The following is a 17,838-nucleotide window of genomic DNA, read 5'->3' on the forward strand; positions in this document are numbered from 1 at the left end:
AGGCCCAGGAGGTCAGATGCGGTCAATGCACTTGGACTTGTGTTTCTGCTTACCATGGCTCTGTCAGGATGTGACGGCGCTGTTACATGAGTCAGGGGCACCTGTACTCGTGCCCTTTTGTAGGCCCATCTAGAGGATGAGAGGAGAGGTTGCATAGCAGGTGTTTAGCACAGTGCCCGGCTTATCGGCAGCATTTATTGAGCCGTGTAGAAGCCCATGTTTGCACTAGTGACGGATACCCCATCTTGCTCTTCTGGAGCTCACAAGCACCTGGGCCTCCGTGTCACCTGGACAGCAGCTCAGTCTCCACGTGCGCCAGGGTTGGACCCAGAGCCAGGGGGCTCTTCTTGACCCTTATGCTCATTGTCCTTATGCAAAACCCCGTCTACCACAATTGAGACAGCAGGTGGATTCCACACCCAAGAGGGAGGATTGGAAGCTGCCCCTCTCTCACAGATGCAGTAACGTATGTGGAAATTTTAGGGACCCAGTGGATGCCTGGACAGACCTCCTGGGGGCCTTGACCCCTAGGAAGACACGGGTGTGTGTTGCCCATGTGTGCATATTTTCTGAGAGAAGGGTCTGCACGGCACCTGAGCTTTATACTTGAGCGCTGCCCCTTTTGTCTTTCTGAGTCTGTCCTCTCGGGGCTTTGCTCATTCCCTCTCTGTCGCCCGGTTCCTTTGAATCTGCGAAGAATCAAACGGGAATCTATTATTGATTGAGGCAAAAGGGCTGCTGAGTGGATTAATCACATTGATAAGAGCAGGCAGTTGGTTGCAGCTGGTTTTCAGAGTCGTTAACCTTGACCGCTCCTGGCATAATGGGTACATAGAGATGCATTTGTTTAGTCCGCTCTTTGGAAATGTGCATCCAAACAGGGCGCGGGGCGCTGAGCTGTGTCTGGAGACAGCATGTATTGAGAATTTACCGAAACCGCAAGGAAGGTTACCCTGGGAAAGTTATGACCTCATCTTGTTCCAGCAATGTAGCCGCCCGGTCCAGGAAAAGACAAGCTTTATGAAGATCAGCAGCAGAGGGGTCCTCGGGCTGGAGCGCACCCTTGCTGCAGCCACATCCGGACAGTTCCTGCGATCGCTCACTCGCCCAGAAGCTGCAGCAAACGGAGAATGGCTTCTGGTTTTTCTCCCCGGGAACTAAGTCAGAGTGAGGCTAGCAAAAGAGAGAGAGGGCTGGATTATGACAGGTGCTGATGGCCTTGTGCATGAGTTTGATCCCATCAGGGTGGCCCTACAGCGAGCAGGATCAGTGCGGGGTGGTGGCATAGATGTCTGTGCTAGAAAAAGCCAGCGCAGAAGTTTCGAGCACAGAAGTTTCCAGAACTGCGTCTACTGCCGGGCTGGAGACATCTAGTCGTAGGTCCTACGCGGTGTAAACCTGATGTGTGTCTGTACCACGCCAGACGTTTGCTTATTGGATAGGCAAGTGGATAGGCAAGGGGAGAGTTAAATGGAGAGAAAGAACTCCCACTCACTGTCTCACTGCCTGCGTGCCTGCAATGCCTGTGGCGAGGCCAGGCCGAAGCCTGGAGCTGGGAACTGAATCCAGGTCTCCACATGGGTGGCAGGAGCCCTATTATTTGAGCTGTCACTTCTGCCTTCCAGGTTGTGCATAAGCGGGAATCTGAGTCAGGAGCTGGAACCAGAGATTAAATCAAGGCCCTGTGAAGTGAGACGCAGGCATCTTAACCACTAGGCCAAATGCCCACCATAGACTGTATATTTATTTTATTTTATTTTTTACTTGAAAGAGTTACAGATCGCTTCTCGGCCTTTTGGCTAAGATCAAGTGTGTGGAAGAGTTACAGAAAGAGAAGGAGAGGCAGAGAGAGAGAGAGGTCTTCTATCCGCTGGTTCACTCCGCAATTGGCTGCAATGGCTGGAGCTGAGCTGATCCAAAGCCAGGAGCCAGGAGCTTCTTCCGGGTCTCCCACGCAGGTGCAGGGGCCCAAGGACTTGAGACATCTTCTACTGCTTTCCCAGGCCATAGCAGAGAGCTGGATTGGAAGTGGAGCAGCCAGGACTCGAACCGGCACCCACATGGGCTGCCAGCAATGCAGGCAGCGGCTTTATAACGCAACAGCACAGCGCCAGTCCCTGAATATTTAGATTTATTAATTTGACCTAATCCTCAGTCACACCCTCGTTTTCAGATGAGGACACTAAGGGGTAGCACGTGTGCCCTTGAGCAAGAATTATCTAATTTCTGTGTGTCTCATTTGCTGACAGGAAATGTGAACTGCGACTGCCACTCGCTGGGCGTCCCTCCAGGAAGCACTGATGTACATTAATCCTCACAGTTCTGGAAGGCAGGCAGTAATACCAGGGGACTTCAAAGAGTTCAGAGAAAATGGAATTAAATGGATGTGTTTATTTTTAAAGGTTTATTTATTTATTTGAAGGTCAGAGTTACACAGAGAGGAGATGCAGAGAGAGAGAGAGGTCTTCCATCTGCTGGTTCACTCCCCAGATGGCTGCAATGGCCAGAGCTGCGCTGATCTGAAGCCAGGAGCTTCTTCCAGGTCTCCCATGTGGGTGCAGGGGCCCAAGAACTTGGGCCATCTTCTACTGCTTTCCCAGGCCACAGCAGAGAGCTGGATTGGAAGAGGAGCAGCCAGGACTAGAACTGGCTCCCATAAAGGTTGCCGGCACTTCTGACCAGGGTGTTAACCCACTGTGCCACAGCGCCGGCCCCTGGATGTGTTTATTTTTATGTGTGTGTTCACAAAGGGTTTTTTTATACTATAATGGAAAATGTATATTATTAAAAACCAATCAAAGCTTAAAAATATTTTTGTTTCAAAATAAACTCATACTTTTTTTTTTTTACTTCTTAAAGATGTATTATTTATTTTCATTTTATTTGAAAGACAGAAGCAGATCTTCCCTCTGCAAGTCCATTCCCATCAATGCCCACAGCAGCTAGGGCTGGGTCAAGATGAAGCCAGAAGTTGAAAACTTGGGGCTGGCATTGTGGTGTAACAGGGTAAGCCACCGCCTACAATGCCAGCATCCCATACGGATGCTGATTTGAGTCCTGGCTGCTCCACTTCTAATGTGCCTGGGAAAGCAGCAGAGGAGGCCCCAAGTCCTTGTGCCCCTGTACCCACTTGGGATTCCTGGGTGAAGCTCCTGGCTCCTGGCTTCAGCCTGGCGCAGTCCTGGCTGTTGAGACCATTTGGGGAGTGAGCCAGCAGATGGAAGACCTCTCTGTCTCTCCCTCTATCTCTCTCTCTGTAACTCTGCCTTTCAAATAAATAAATAAAATGAAATCTAAAAAACGAAAAAAGAAGTTGAGAACTCAGTCTGGTTCTCCCACATGGGTGGGGACCCAGCTACTCAAGTCATTGCCTGCTGCCTCCCAAGGTGCACGCTAGCCAGAAGCTGGAATCAGAGGCAGAGCAGGGACTCATACCCAGGTGGTGACATGGGACGTGAGTATCCCAAGTGACATCTTAATGACTGCACCATATGCCTGCCCTTAACTCAATCTTTTAACGCCATCTTCCCTTGAACTTGGTGAAGTGCTCTCCTATGTACAGATGTGCAAGGAGAATGCACTTGCCTGAGACTAGACAGCTCCCCAGCTGCAGACGGAGGATCTGAACCCAGGCTGTCTGGCTGTGGAGTCTGTGCTGTGCGCCACACTGCTTTCTAGTCGTTCCAGATGGTTCTCCAAGACGGTGTCCACCCTTACCCCCCTTTCCACCCCTTGGGTCCCAGTGGGATGGAAAGATGCCAGTGCCCTTCCCTTCACTGTAAGCCCAGCTTCCTCCAAAGCTTTAAGAAACTGGAAGGTTAAAGGTCAACAGAGAACATTCTGGAACATTCCATCGTGTGTGCCTTTGGCATCACAGTGTCCCCACAGATATCTCTCGCTTTGTCTCCAGGAGAAGAGGTCAGTGCTGGTCATCTTGTGGATCTTGGCCTTCCTGGCGGGGAACACCTTGTATGTCCTCTACACCTTCAGTTCCCAGCAGCTGTATAACAGGTAAGGAGGGGAGTCTGACACCAACCCCAGCAGGGCTGGGGGGCTGTGCTGGGCTTGGGGCACACACCCTTCGCTTGGGAAGAACGGTGCACCAGCTCTGTGTCACATTGCACCTTTCAGATCCCACCTTGCTGTTGGGGCACACACTTGCCCATAGCAACTCTCTCTGATAAAAATACAATGCAAGCCACATAGGTAAGTTGACACTTTCTAGTTGCCACATCAAGAAAACTAAAAGGAAACAGAAGAAATCACTTTTAACAAACGATTTTATTTAATGCAGGACAGTTAGCCATCTGTGTCTGTAGGCGCCCCATCCGTGGATTCAGCCAGCCACAGATCAAAAATACTGAGCTGGGCAGGTGTTTGCTGTAACAGTTAAGATATCACTTGGCTATCTGCATCCTGAGTACCTGGGTTTGAGTCCCAGCTCCATCTCTTTTTATTTATTTATTTATTTGAAAGGCAGAGTTATAGAGAGGCAGAGACAGAGAAATAAAGGTCTTCCATCCACCTGTTCACTCCCCAAAATGGCCACAATGGCTGGGGCTGGCCCATCTGAAGCCAGGAGCCAAGAACTTCTTCTGGGTCTCCCACATGGGTACAGGGACCCAAGGACTTGGGCTATCTTTGTCTGCTTTCCCAGGCCATAGAAGAGAGCTGGGTCAGAAGTGGAGCAGCTGGGACTCAAACCAGTGCCAATATGGGATGCTGGTACTGCAGACGGTGGCTTAACCCACTATGCCATAGCACCCCCGCCACCTTCGCCGCCACAGATCCACTTCTAATTCCAGCTTCCTGCTAATGCACACAGGGAGGCAACACATGATGGCTCACGTAGTTTGGTCTCTACCACCCTTGCGGGAGACCTAGATGGAGTTCCCGGATCCATCTTTGGTCTGGTCCAGGCCTGGCTCTTGATTCTTGCAGGCATTTGGGGAGAAAACCAGTAGATGGCAGATCTCTGTCTCTCTCTCTCTCTCTCTCTCTTTCTTTTTTGCCCATCCTTTTCTGGTTCCAGATCTCAGTGGGAATGCTTCCAACTTTCCCCCTTCAATAGGACACTATTGGTTTTTCATAAATTGCCTTTATTGTATTGAGGAATGTTCCTTCTATACCCAATTTGCTTAGAGTTTTCATCATGAAAGGGTGTTGTAGTTTATCAAATGCTTTCTCTGCATCTATTGAGATAATCATATGGTTTTTATTCTGCAGTTTGTTAAAGTGGTGTATCACATTGATTTGTGAATGTTGAACCATCCCTGCATACCAGGGATAACTCCCACGTGGTCTGGGTGAATGACCTTTCTGGTGTGTTGTTGGATTCAGTTGGCCAGAATTTAGTTTAGGATTTTTTGCGTCTGTGTTCATCAGGGAACCTGGCCTGTACTCTTTCTCTGTTGTATTGTTTTCAAGTTTAGAATTAAGGTGATGCTGACTTCATAGAAATAATTTGGGAGTATTCCCTCCCTTTTGATTATTTTGAATAACTTGAGAAGTGGAGTTAGTTAGTTCTTCTTTAGATGTCTGGTAGCATCTTTGTGTGGTCCTTGTGGCAGAGTGGACAAATCATATACTCACAGAGGCTAGTGTCCAGGCACCAGTTTCCTTCAAGGTGAGGAGCTCAGCTGAGTCTATGCCAACAGACAACAAAACACCTCCCCTGAAAAAAAAAATATGTGTGTGTGTATATATATATATATATATATATATATATATATATATATATATTTACCTTGCCAAACCTGGGTGTGTCACCTCAGACACCTTCACCCTGGGGCACTGAACAGAGCTCCCTGGCCACTCCCACCACACACCTCTAGGTAGTCCCTGAAAGCAGACACTCCACTAATCCAGTCAGACATAGTCCAAAGATAAAAGCCACCACAGCGAAGAAACAAAGAAGAAACCAATGAGTATCCCCACAAATGCCAAATACAAACACACCAGTCTAGGAAATAAGAATAAGGAAGACAACATGACACCCCAAAAAGAACACAACACCTCGATACTGGATTGGGAAAATGAAGAGATTGAAGAAATCCCAGAAATGGGATTCAAAAAAATTGATCATAGGATTACTGAGAAGTAATCAGAAGCAAATGCATGGCCAGCACCGTGGCTCACTTGGCTAATCCTCCGCCTGCAGCGCCAGCACTCCGGATTCTAGTCCCAGCTGGGGCACCGGATTCTGTCCCAGTTGCTCCTCTTCCAGTCCAGCTCTCTGCTGTGGCCCAGGAGGGCAGTGGAGGATGGCCCAAGTGCTTGGGCCCTGCACCTGCATGGGGGACCAGGAGGAGGCACCTGGCTCCTGGCTTTGGATTGGTGCAGCACGGCCATTTGGGGGGGGGGGTGAACCAACGAAAGGAAGATCTTTCTCTTTCTCTCTCTCTCTCTCTCTCTCTCTCACTCTCTCTCTCTCACTGTCTAACTCTGCCTGTAGAAAAAAAAAAAAAAAGAAGAAGAAGCAAATGTACAAACTAATGAAATCCAAACATGACATGAAAGAAAATTTCTCCCACGAAATTGAGACCTTAAAGAGAAATCAAAATGAAATCTTGGAAATGAAGAATTCAGTGGAACAAATAAAAAATACAATGGAGAGCCTTAACAACAGAATCGGTGAAGCAGAAGAAAGAATATCCAACTTAGGAGACAAAACACAGGAAATTATACAGTCAGACCAAAAGCAAGAATAAGAAATTAGAAAACTAAAAAACACTGTTGGGAATCTACAGGATATTATCAAATGACTCAGCATATGGGTTCTAGGAGTTCCTAAGGTGGGGAAAGAGAAAGGATTAGAAAGGCCTTTTTAGTGAAATAGTAACAGAAGTGGATAAATCTGCCACCTGCAGTGCTAGCATCCCATATGGACGCTGGTTCAACTCCCAACTGCTCCACTTTCAATCCAGCTCTCTGCTATGGCCTGGGAAAGCAGTAGAAGATGGCCCAAGTCCTTGGGCCCCTGCACCCGCGTGGGAGACCCAGAAGAAACTTCTGGGTCCTGGCTTCAGATCGGTGCAACTCTGGCCATTGCAGCCACTTGGGGAGTGAACCAGCGAATAAAAGACCTCTTTCTCTGCCTCTCCTCTCTCTGTGTAACCCTGACTTTCAAATAAATAAATAAATCTTAAAAAAAAAAAAAAGGCAATTACAGAGACAGATCTTCCATCTATTGGTTCACTCCCCAAATGATCACAACAGCCCAGACTGGACCAGGCCAAAGCCAGGAGTCAGGAGCTTCTTCCGGGTCTCTCACATGTGCACAAGGAGCCAAACACATGGGCCATCCTCTGCTGCTTTCCCAGGCGCATGAGCAGGGAGCTGGATTGGAAGTAGAGCAGCTGGGAATTGAACTGACATCTGTGTGGGATGCCAGTGTGGAAGGTGGAGGCTTAACTTGCTGATAGACAATGCTGGCCCCCAAATTAATGTTTTTAAAGAGCTTAGCACAATGCCTGATGGATCAGATTCCCTCTGTCCTTCCTTTTACCTCTGATAAAGCCTGCTGTGGACGCCTAGAATCTGGAGGGGCACTTAATGATGTTCGCAGTCAATCTGGTCACTTAACTCTCAAGAGAATTGAGGCTGAGTGAGGTTAAGAGACCCACCAGAGGTCCCATGGCAGGTGAGTAGCAGGCTCGGGAGCAGGCACAGGTGTGCAGTTCAGTGTCCCCTCCACAGGTGACATCTGTGGGACTCCCGAGTGCGGGCCTGGCACTCACTGAACGTGCTGACTTTCTGAATCCCCCCCACAGCCTCATCTTCCTAAAGCCCAACCTGGAGACTCTAGACTTCTTCGACCTGCTGTGGATCGTGGGGATTGCCGACTTTGTGCTGAAATACATCACCATCGCCCTCAAGTGCCTCATCGTGGCCCTGCCCAAGATCATCCTGGCTGTCAAGTCCAAGGTAGGCACTGGGTGTGGCTGCAGGTGGCCCCACTGGCACCGATTCTGCAGGAGATTCAGGGCATCTTCTGGGAGAGGAGGGGATGGGCGAAGGCAGCACTGATGCCACTGCGTGGAATACACAGAACCAGAGCCAGTGGCACCTGCCACCCACCTCCTGGTTCCTGGAGGCGAAGCTTGGCTCTTTGTCCTCCTTCCTTCTTGTCCCACCGCCACCCTCCAAGTTCATCTCCTGGGTTCTGTTGCTCAGAGCTGCCCTGGATACTGCTGTCATCTGTGTCAGTCCATGTGTGTGGCTATAAGTAAGCACCCAAGACTAGATGGATATGAAGAAAGGAGGTTTGCTTGGCTCGCTACGGCAGAGGCTGAAGGTCCATACTGCATGGTGCCAGCTCTTGCCAAGGCCAGCCTGGCTGCTCCCACTGTGGGAGTGTCATCACAGCAGGTGCAGTGTGAAAGGAAGATATCACAGGGTGAGGACCAGAAGCTGGGGCGAGGTCAGGCTTGCTCCTTTTATACAGCCCTCCTATGAAAATGATTGAGCGTCCCATGAGAACGACTTTAATCCCTTCCAAGGGCAGAGTCCCCAGTCATCTCCTGACCTAATGACCTTCTACTAGGCCCCACCCCTTAAAGGTCCCACCATGTCGTAACATTTGCCACAACAGGAACCAAGCTCCCAACATGTGAGTCCTTGAGGGGCAAACCACATCCAAACCATAGCTTCCTTGAAATGTCACCTGAGAAAGGAAAAAAACATGTGAAATGCCCTATATCTCCCAAGGAGGAAGGGGCCTAACAGGTTTTCAACTGTTTGTGATGCCTGGATCTCATTTTGTAAAAGGTACCTAGGCTCAGGAGGAAAGAGCTCTGTGATCGATTAGTAATGTCTGCCAGGGACCCAGGTGGGACAAGCAGTAGCAATGGTACTACCTTGGGGAAGGCCTGCATTCCCGCTTTGGGATGGAGAGGTCTTGGGGAGTAGCCAATGGGGTGCCGAGGACTGAGCTGGCCTAGGACAAGATATCACCTGTGGGTTATAAGAACTGCCAGTGCTTCTGAAAGGTGACCAAGGCAGGTGGGTTAAAGAGGGAAAATCCACATATTTCAAGGTCAGAAAGCTCAGAATGTATGCCAGGCATTGCTTGGAGGAAGAGGAAATGGAGAGGGGAAACAGTGGGCCTGCAGTGGTCCTAAGATGCCCTTATCTGACCTCCAAGACCACCATCACCATCCCCAAGCCTGTGCAGTGTCCCATGACACTCCACCATGTACTAGGCCGTGGGAAGCAGTGCTGCTAATGGTTATACTTGTGGACATGGGCTCCAGACACAGCCACCTTCAGGCCCCAGCTATGCCCCTCTGTGGCTGTGTGACTTCGGACAGGTGACAAGCCTTTCTCAGTCCTGGTATACCAAAATGGAACCTCCCTGGCTGTGGTGTGGCTCATGGTCTGCCACCTACCAGAGCCACCGTCACATGACTTGTCCTCTTAGCATTCTGCAGCTCATGCACACTCCTGGGCCCAGTCCCCATCTTCCACCAGCTGGACTGTGGGGGGTGTGAGGGTCATGTGGCCACCCTTTATCCAATCAGCTGTTGGCCAAGAGGGGGTGATTTCAAGTAAGCTAAAATATGGCCTCCTGAGGAAGGCTCTGTCAGCATTGCTGGGGTTGAGGCAGACAAAGGAACGAGGCACAGTGGACTGATTGCCAAGAATGAACTTGGGAGCTGCCTCAAAGCCTGGGCCTCCCCCTTGCTCTGCATCTCAGAGGGCTGCCCCTCCATCTGCCGCTTGCTCAGGTCAGCAACTAGGAGTGACCTTGGTTTGTCTTCCTCCTCTTCCCTTGCTTTTTCCAGTCCATAACCAAGTTCTTTTTTTTAAATATTTATTTATTTATTTGAAAGTCAGAGTTACACAGAGAGAGGAAAGGCAGAGACAGAGAGAGAGAGAGAGAGGTCTTCCATCCGATGGTTCACTCTCCAGTTGGCCACAACGTGGTGGAGCTGCACCGATCCGAAGCCAGGAGCCAGGAGTTTCCTCTGGGTGCAGGGGTCCAAGGACTTGGGCCATCTTCTACTGCTTTCCCCGGCCATAGCAGAGAGCTGGATCGGAAGTGGAGCAGCCGGGTCTTGAACTGGCGCCCATATGGGATGCCAGCACTTCAGGCCAGGGCATTAACCCGCTTGCACTACAGCGCCAGCCCCCATAATCAAGCTCTGATGACTTTCTCACCTTAAACAATGTAGAGTGTGTCTGCCATCTGTGTCTCCAGCACCACCACCTTTGTCCTCAGCACTGTGACACCAAGCAGTCTCCCTCTGTTGGTCTCTCCAACCTTCTCTGCTTCACTCTCTTCCCTGCGGCCGGAGCGGCCTTCATTTTCGGTGGACCTATGATAGTGTACAGGTGTATGGGGCACAACGTGACACTGCAGTAACCTTGTGCAAAGACCGGAGCTGAGTAACAGTGCACCCACGACTTCCAGCACTCAGCACTTCTTTATGGCAAGATGCTCAAAGTCCTCTTTTCTTGCGTGCAATCTGAAAAGCCTATCTCTTGGAAGTAGAGATAGACTAATGATTACCAGATGGTGGAGGCAGGGAGGGGTCAGTGGGTACAAAGCTACACAGCAGGAGTAACTCTAGTGATCTGTATGGCAGTAGGGTGACTGCCGGCGAGGGGACTCCCAGACTTCCTGGAAAATGGAAACTGGTTCATTTTGGTGCCAAAGAAAACTGAAATCCCATACATAGAGGGGTCATCCAAAAGTTCCCAGAGGGGCGGGCATTTGGCCCAGCAGTTAAGATGCCAGATACGATGCCTGTATCCTATATCAAAGTGCCTGAGTTCAATCCCAGCTCCGCTTCTGACTCCAGCCTCCTGCTTTGCACAGGGAGGCAGCAGTGGTGGCTCATGGAGCTGGGTTCCTCCTCCCACGTGGGAGCTCTGGAGTGCATTCCCGGCTCCCAGCTCCATGTGGGAGTGAACCAGCAGATGGGAGCTCGCTCTTCCCTGCTCATGGTTTTAAAAAACCATGGAAGAGGCCAGCGCCGCGGCTCACTAGGCTAATCCTCCGCCTGCAGCGCCGGCACCCCGGGTTCTAGTCCCGGTTGGGACACCAGATTCTGTCCGGGTTGCTCCTCTTCCAGGCCAGCTCTCTGCTGTGGCCCGGGAAGGCAGTGGAGGATGCCCAAGTGCTTGGGCCCTGCACCTGCATGGGAGACCAGGAGGAAGCACCTCGTTCCTGGCTTCAGATCAGTGCAGCATGGAAGATGCACGTTATGAAAAAAATCTGTGCACAGATTTCCAAATATTTTTTGCACCAAAACAGACTTTTAATTCCATTTTCCTATGAACTTTTTAGAAGTACCCTTGTATGGTAAATAAAAATACATTGTATATCTCACAATAGGCAGCGGAGCCACCTGGTAGAAAACAGCTCAGCTGCGTGTTCCTGCCCAACACTTCTCACTTCTGCCCATCCCAAACCCTGCTATGAGCAAGGTCAAGTTCCATAGACCCGGCTGCAGGGCCCGCCCTCCCCCTCAGCAGCACCTCCAGCCGCGCTCTGCGTTGCGTGCCTGCGCCCTTCTCCCTCCGGTCCCAGCTCCTTGCGCACGCCCTCCAGATCCATGGCGACGCTGCTTCTCCAGTGGCTGCTGACCTCTGAAGCTTCTACTCAAAACACAGTCAGTTCTAGACCCTCCTGCCTGAGGCCTGGTCTGTCCTTCGAAGCTTTGTGGGGCTTTGTCGTTACTCATCCGTGTGATTGTTAAATTCCCTTCTGCCTCCCCCTGGCCCCAGTGTGTCCAGACATCTTGGACAGTGTCAGGCAGACCTGCGTGCGGGGATAGTGGGGACGCACAAGAGAAAGGGGCGCTAGACTCAGTCCCTGCCCTTTGCCCTCTGGTCTGCAGCTGCAGATGGAAACACGACAGGAAATATTGTTTATTTTTGCATTTTTTTTGTAAAGCAGAGAGAAAGAGACAGACAGATAGGGAGAGGATTCCCACTTGCTGGCTCACTCCCCAAATACCCACTATGCCCAGAGCTGTGCCAGGCTGAAGCCAGGAGCCAGGAACTCCATCTAGGCCTCCCATGTGGGTGGCAGGGACCCGACTACTTGAGCCATCACTTGCTGCCTCCCATAGTGCTTTAGCAGGAAGCTGGAATTGGGAGTTGAGCTGGGACTCTGATATGGGATGTGGGTATCCTGAAAGGCACCTTGACCACTGCCCCGAACTCCTGCTCCAGGAAATCTTCCTGCTGTCCAGGGAGGGCAGGAGACGTGAATCTGTATGTGGGTGAAGCTAGCTTAGTGGTGCCTGGAAAAATAACTGTCACAGTAATAACTTGCAGTCATTGAGCACCAGCTGTGCACCTGTGACGGTGCTAGGAGTACTTTGGGCGAAGTCCTCCACCGAGCCTCGCGGTGTTTCTCTGCCGTGAATAGCATTGGTTTCCCTAAGGGATGAGGAGTCGGCGGGCTGACAGATGGGTGCCTTTGTAGCCACACATCTGCTGCACGGCAGGCAGGGCTGGAATGCTGCCCTCGGTCGTTCCAGCCTTGAGGCTCAAACTCCACCTCAAAGTGGCTTTGGAAGGACGATTAGGCAGGCAGGTACTGACCGCTTAGGACATTCAGGGTGCCGGCCGGACTCCTTCCCTATCCTGGCTCTTGGACGGCTCTCAATTCTGAATGAAAACTGAGCATCCATTTTTTGTGGCTGCTGTAACGACAAAGGTGGTGGCTTGAAATGAGGGAAATGTATTCTCTCATGGTTTGGAAGCCAGGAGTCCAGAGGCGGGATCACTGGGCCGAAATCAGGTGTGAGCAGGACTCCCTGTCTCCAGGGACCCCAGGGGAGGACCTGTTTGTGCCTCTTCCAGCCTCAGGTGTCTGGCAGCTTTCCCCAGCTTATGGCCATTCCATTCCCAAGTCACATCACCTTGTCCTCTCCTGGGAGTGATGTCTCCCTCCTCCTCTCTCATAAGGATACATGGGCCTATGTTTAGGGCCCACTCCGATAATCTAGGCCAACACCACCAATCATCTAGGCCAACACCGTTCAGTCCCTTGTACCTGCAAAACCCTTTTTTCTGAAGGTTCACTCACAGGGCCCAAGCATTAGGACTGGTCTCTTTGAGGGGTCATTATTTCATCTGTCTAAAAAGCCCTGAGCCAATCAGCCCCAGAATCAGCATATCAATCTGTCTTTGAACACCCAAGGCCACGGCCACTTCTTGTTCCTGATGATCTGGCAGGTGGAGCAGAGGCTGGGGGCTCTGGGCCAGTCCCACCCTGAAGCTCTGCAGCCATGGGGCCTTCAGCAAATCACTTACCATCGCTGAGCCTGCCTCCTCCTGCAGGAAATGGAGATGCTACTCTTGTTGAGATGCCAGAGACAAAAGGGCTTGATGGATGTGCCTGGACGAAATGTGAGGTGGGTTGTTATCACCTGGGGGGAGGCAGGGGAGGCTGTGCAGCCTCCACCAGGCCCACCTTCCTGGCCAGCACCCTTACTCACTGTACTTCCTCCCTGCCTCCCACCCTCTGGTCTCAGCGCTTCAGCTGGGCTCTACTTCTTTCATTTCCTTTACTCTTTAACTTTCCCGTGTTGACAGTATCGCCCTATGGCAGTTGCTTGTCTTATCCCGTTTCCCAGATGAGAAAACTGAGACGCTGAAACGCTAACTGGCCACCACCTCTCAGAGTAGGTTTCAGAGTCGGCTGTGTGCCTTCCTGTCTCCTGCCTGCTGTGCCTGCTGGCCCATCTGCCTCAAAGACCCTTCTGCCTTTCATACGTCTTGACCAATTCCTGTCCCTGCTGCAGGGTTGGCACTTGTTCTTGTTTATTTGAAAGGCAGAGTTACAGAGAGGAAGAAGGAAAGAGAGAGAAGGGGAGAGACAGACAGAGAGAGAGATCAAGAGACCAATCTTCCGTTCCCTGGTTCACTCCCCACATGTCCACAATGGCCAAGGCTGGGCCAGGCCAAAGCCAAGAGCCAGGAGCTTCATCCTGGTCTCCCAGGTCTGGCCCACACCACCCTGACGGTAATTGCTCGTTCCCCACTGTGCTGCCTCCGTGACAGCAGGAAAGGAACGCAGCTCATTTGTGGGTGAGTCACCTGCCTCTGTGATACACTCACAGGCATCCATTGCATGTGGTAAGATGTGTGTGTATTTGTGTGTGAGAGAGACAGACAGACAGTTGGCAGGCGGATGAGTGAATGCATACATAGGTGGACAGGTTAACTTGTATGGCTGGATGAGAAGGTTTTTAGATGGGTGAATTGGTGGGCAAGTAGGTATTAATTACATGGATGGATGCTGGATAGTTCAGCCGGCTGTACTAATTCCTACCACCTCCTCTTTTAGCAGATCAAACTGCTTATAATTGGCAGGTGTCTACACACTTCTGTCCTGAAGTCACAGAAATCCACAAGCAAAGTAGCACTCATTTCTCTGAGCCAGTAGAGACCACAAGGGGGTACCAGGAGTTATGAACACAGCTAAATACTGCTGAGCAGTGACCAGAGGCCAGGCAGGGTGTGTAGCAATGCTGTTCAAGCAATTCTTGTTGAATTCCCAGCAATGGGCCGGGCTCTGTTCTAGGCACTGGGAATACAGCAGAGAGCGAAGTAGACAAAAACCCTCATCCTCACAGTGTTCACGGCCTCCCAAGGACATTATCTCATTTAATCTTTTTTTTTTTTAAGATTTATTTATTTATTTGAAAGAGTTGCACAGAGAGAGGAGAGGCAGAGAGAGAAAGAGAGAGAGAGAGAGAGAGAGAGAGAGAGAGAGAGAGGTCTTCCGTCCGCTGGTTCATTCCCCAATTGGCCACAATGGCTGGAGCTGTACCAATCCAAAGCCAGGAACCAGGAGCTTCTTCTGGGTCTCCCACGTGGTGCAGGAGCCCAAGGACTTGGGCCGTCTTCTACTGCTTTCCCAGGCCATAGCAGAGAGCTGGATCGGAAGTGGAGCAGCTAGGACTAGAACCAGCGTCCATATGGGATGCCGGCACTGCAGGCAATGGCTTTACCCGCTACACTACAGCGCTGGCCCCCTCATTTAATCTTACCAATCCCACGAGGCCAGAGGCCACAAACCTCATGATGACAATCCTGGTAGCTGCAGAAGTGGCCCGTGTCTGGTGAGCCCTTCCCATGGCTGGGCTCTGCTCAGCTCACTTCCTTCTGACATTAGGCTTGCAAGTCTTGGGGTGTTTTTTGAATTGACGTAGAAGTCACCTGTGGGGAGCAACTGGGAGCAACTCGGACTAGACTAAGTCACTGGAATTAAGACTTATTCTATGCATCTGCTCTCCCACAATATGGCGCTGGGAGAGGAGAAAACAGCTTCTACCCAGCTGCCTTTCACCAACTTGACAAGCTGCAGGAGCTGCTCCTGATTGGAGGAGAGCAGCGTACTCGGCGTGTGGGTAGCAGAGTTGGGATTGGTGGAAGAGGACTATAAAGGAGGAGAGAGACAACATGCACCAGGAACATCTGAGGGAACATCTATCTGAAGGAACACCTGAGCAGCCCCCGAGAGAGCCGGCCGGCAGTGTGCTGCTCCCCCGCGGAAGTGGGGAAAGTGGCAGGGGGAACCGCCCTTCCACGGAGGTGGAAGGGATGGTAGCCAACCCGGGAAGAACCAGCAGCAAACCCGGGGAAGGCCGAGCAGACAAAAAAACAGCACAGGGTCCTGTGTCGTTCCTCCACGAAGACGGGGAGCGACATAATGGTGCCGTGACTCAGATATGAAGCCTAGGCAGGGTTTAGTGTCGTTCCTCCATGAAGAGGGGGAGCGACAGTCACCTAACTTATAATTAACGATTAGCCATCCAGCGGCACTTAGCACATCCACAATATTGTGCAACCCCCACCTCTGTCTACTCCCAAAACATTTTTACCACTTCAGTGGGAAGCTGCATGCCCAATAAGCAATTGCTGCAGCCCCTGTTGCCCAGCCCCCTCCCCAGCGATCGGCATCTGTCTATGGACCCACCTGTTCTGGACACGTCCAGGAACGCAGCTGTACAATGGGTGGCCCTTTATGTCTGGCTGCCTTTGGTTTGCATGATACTCCCAAGGTTCCTCCACATGGTAGCACCAGTACTCCATTCCTTTCTGTGGCTGTGTAATATTCCACTGTGTGCCAGGCCACAGTCGGCTTAGCTGTTCATCCAGGGATAGGCATTTGGGCTCCTTCCACTTTTTGGCTATTGTACTGTGAATGCTTGTGTGCAAGTCCTTCTCTGAAGAGTTCCGGGTAAATAGCTTGAAGTGGAGTATCTGGGTCTCGGCATCATTCTTTTTAACTCTTTGAACCACTTCACATTCCTAGAAGGAGAAACAAGAGCAGGAGAGGTTAAGGAAATAGGCCGAGGCCACTCAGCTTGTAAGTGGCTCTGCAGGGACTTGAACTTGACTCCAGGGCCCTTGCTCTGAGCAGCCAGACTGCCCTCACTCCCACAGGAGTTCCCGGAGTTAGGGACAAGAACCCCACCCGGTCTCCGTCAGATTCCCCCATGTCCTGCCAGAGTCACCTTCCTTCCTTCTCCCCGGGTGGGCACTGCTGGGGGCGAGGGGCGGGGCCGGTCGCCATCCGAGGTGTGGGCGACAGTTACTAATGCCGCGCTGGCTACAGTCCAGCTCCCTTTTTCGGATTATTATTATTTTATTCGACGAGATTGATGTGCCGGGTCAGCACATCATGCAGGCTGTAAGAAGAGCTGTGAATGCCGTGCCCAAGATAAATTGCAGCCCTGGAAGAGGTTCACAGCCTTTCCCTGCCTGTCTGAGTGCTCTCCCGAATCCTCATCAATCCTTGTCTGGGGGGAAGAAAAGGACGGGCCGCGTCTGCAGCTGGCGTGGGGGTGGGGGGACGGCACATCTGTCAGGGACCCTGAATGGCTCACAGCCCAGATGCTCCTTCCCGCACCGCCACGCCGTCTGCGGAGGGGGCGGCTCGAGCGTTAATGTGACAATGACCACGTTGGAAGAGCCTTGGTATTTCAGCCTGCTTGATGGCCTTGCTGTGTGAGGCCGAGCGAGCCCCCCTGTCTGGGGACTCTGGGAGTCCCTTCATTTTCCTCCTCTCTTAATCATCCCTCCACCAGTGCCCGTTCCCAGATGCCCCCCTACCCCCGAGAGTCCGTCAGGAATCCCTGCGCCTGGGCATCCCAGGACAGCCAAGCTCACTGGCCAGCCAAGAGGGTCAAAGATGGCGATAACTGATCTTGAGCTTCAGCCCCAAACCATCCTGCAGCACAGGTGCCTCGGGGCCTCTTCTCGTTACAAACCCAGAGAACTGTGTAGCTCCTGTGCTTGGCCTTGCCAAGTCTGGCTCCTGCTCCGCCTCTCGGACCTCCTCACCCACCACTCCCTCCCCTGCTCCCTAGGGCTTCACAGTGCCCCCAGCGCTACCAGAGCTGTGGCTCTGAATTTAAATCCACCAAGTTTCAAATTCACTTCCTCAGCCACACCGTGTTTCAGGTGCTCAATCATCACATGCAGGGCCGTGCATTTAGCAGCCAGTAAGATGCTGCTTGGTACGTCTGCATCCCATGTTGGGGTGCCCAAGTCCAAGTTCAGGTCCAGGCTCTGCCCCTGATTGCAGTTTCCTGCTAGTGCTCACCCTGGGAGGCAGCAGGCGATGATGACCCAAGTATCCTGGTCCCTGCCACTCAAGTGGGAGACGGGGGTACAGCACCTGCCTCCTGGAGCTCAGGTAATGAGTGATGGAGGGAAGATCTGAGCCCAGTTGGGAGCTCAGGACCCATGCTCTGTGCCCTGCAGTGCCGCTGCCCCTTTCAACTGCCCCATGCAAGTCTCAGAGATGTGCCTGTTTTTCTGTTTCTCCATCTGAGAAGTGGGAAGAATGGCAGCTGCCTGCTAGCT

At 51.6% G+C, this 17,838-nt stretch overlaps 1 protein-coding gene across 9 annotated transcripts in view; it reads left to right on the forward strand.

The window, feature by feature from the left end:
• Positions 1-17,838, forward strand: part of RNFT2 (ring finger protein, transmembrane 2) — an 80,360-nt gene that overhangs the window by 12,463 nt on the left and 50,059 nt on the right. For all 9 annotated transcript variants that reach the window (XR_007911925.2, XR_007911926.2, XR_011385211.1 and 6 more), the window contains exons 6-7: positions 3,911-4,011; positions 7,773-7,926. Coding sequence is in view for 6 of the 9 variants with exons in the window: in XM_051826635.2 (XP_051682595.2) it covers positions 3,911-4,011; positions 7,773-7,926 (255 nt within the window). In the remaining 3 variants the exon portion in view is untranslated. The remainder of the gene's footprint in view (positions 1-3,910; positions 4,012-7,772; positions 7,927-17,838) is intronic.

The sequence above is a fragment of the Oryctolagus cuniculus genome, chromosome 21 (genome assembly GCF_964237555.1).
Source record: "Oryctolagus cuniculus chromosome 21, mOryCun1.1, whole genome shotgun sequence".
Classification (NCBI taxonomy): domain Eukaryota; kingdom Metazoa; phylum Chordata; class Mammalia; order Lagomorpha; family Leporidae; genus Oryctolagus; species Oryctolagus cuniculus.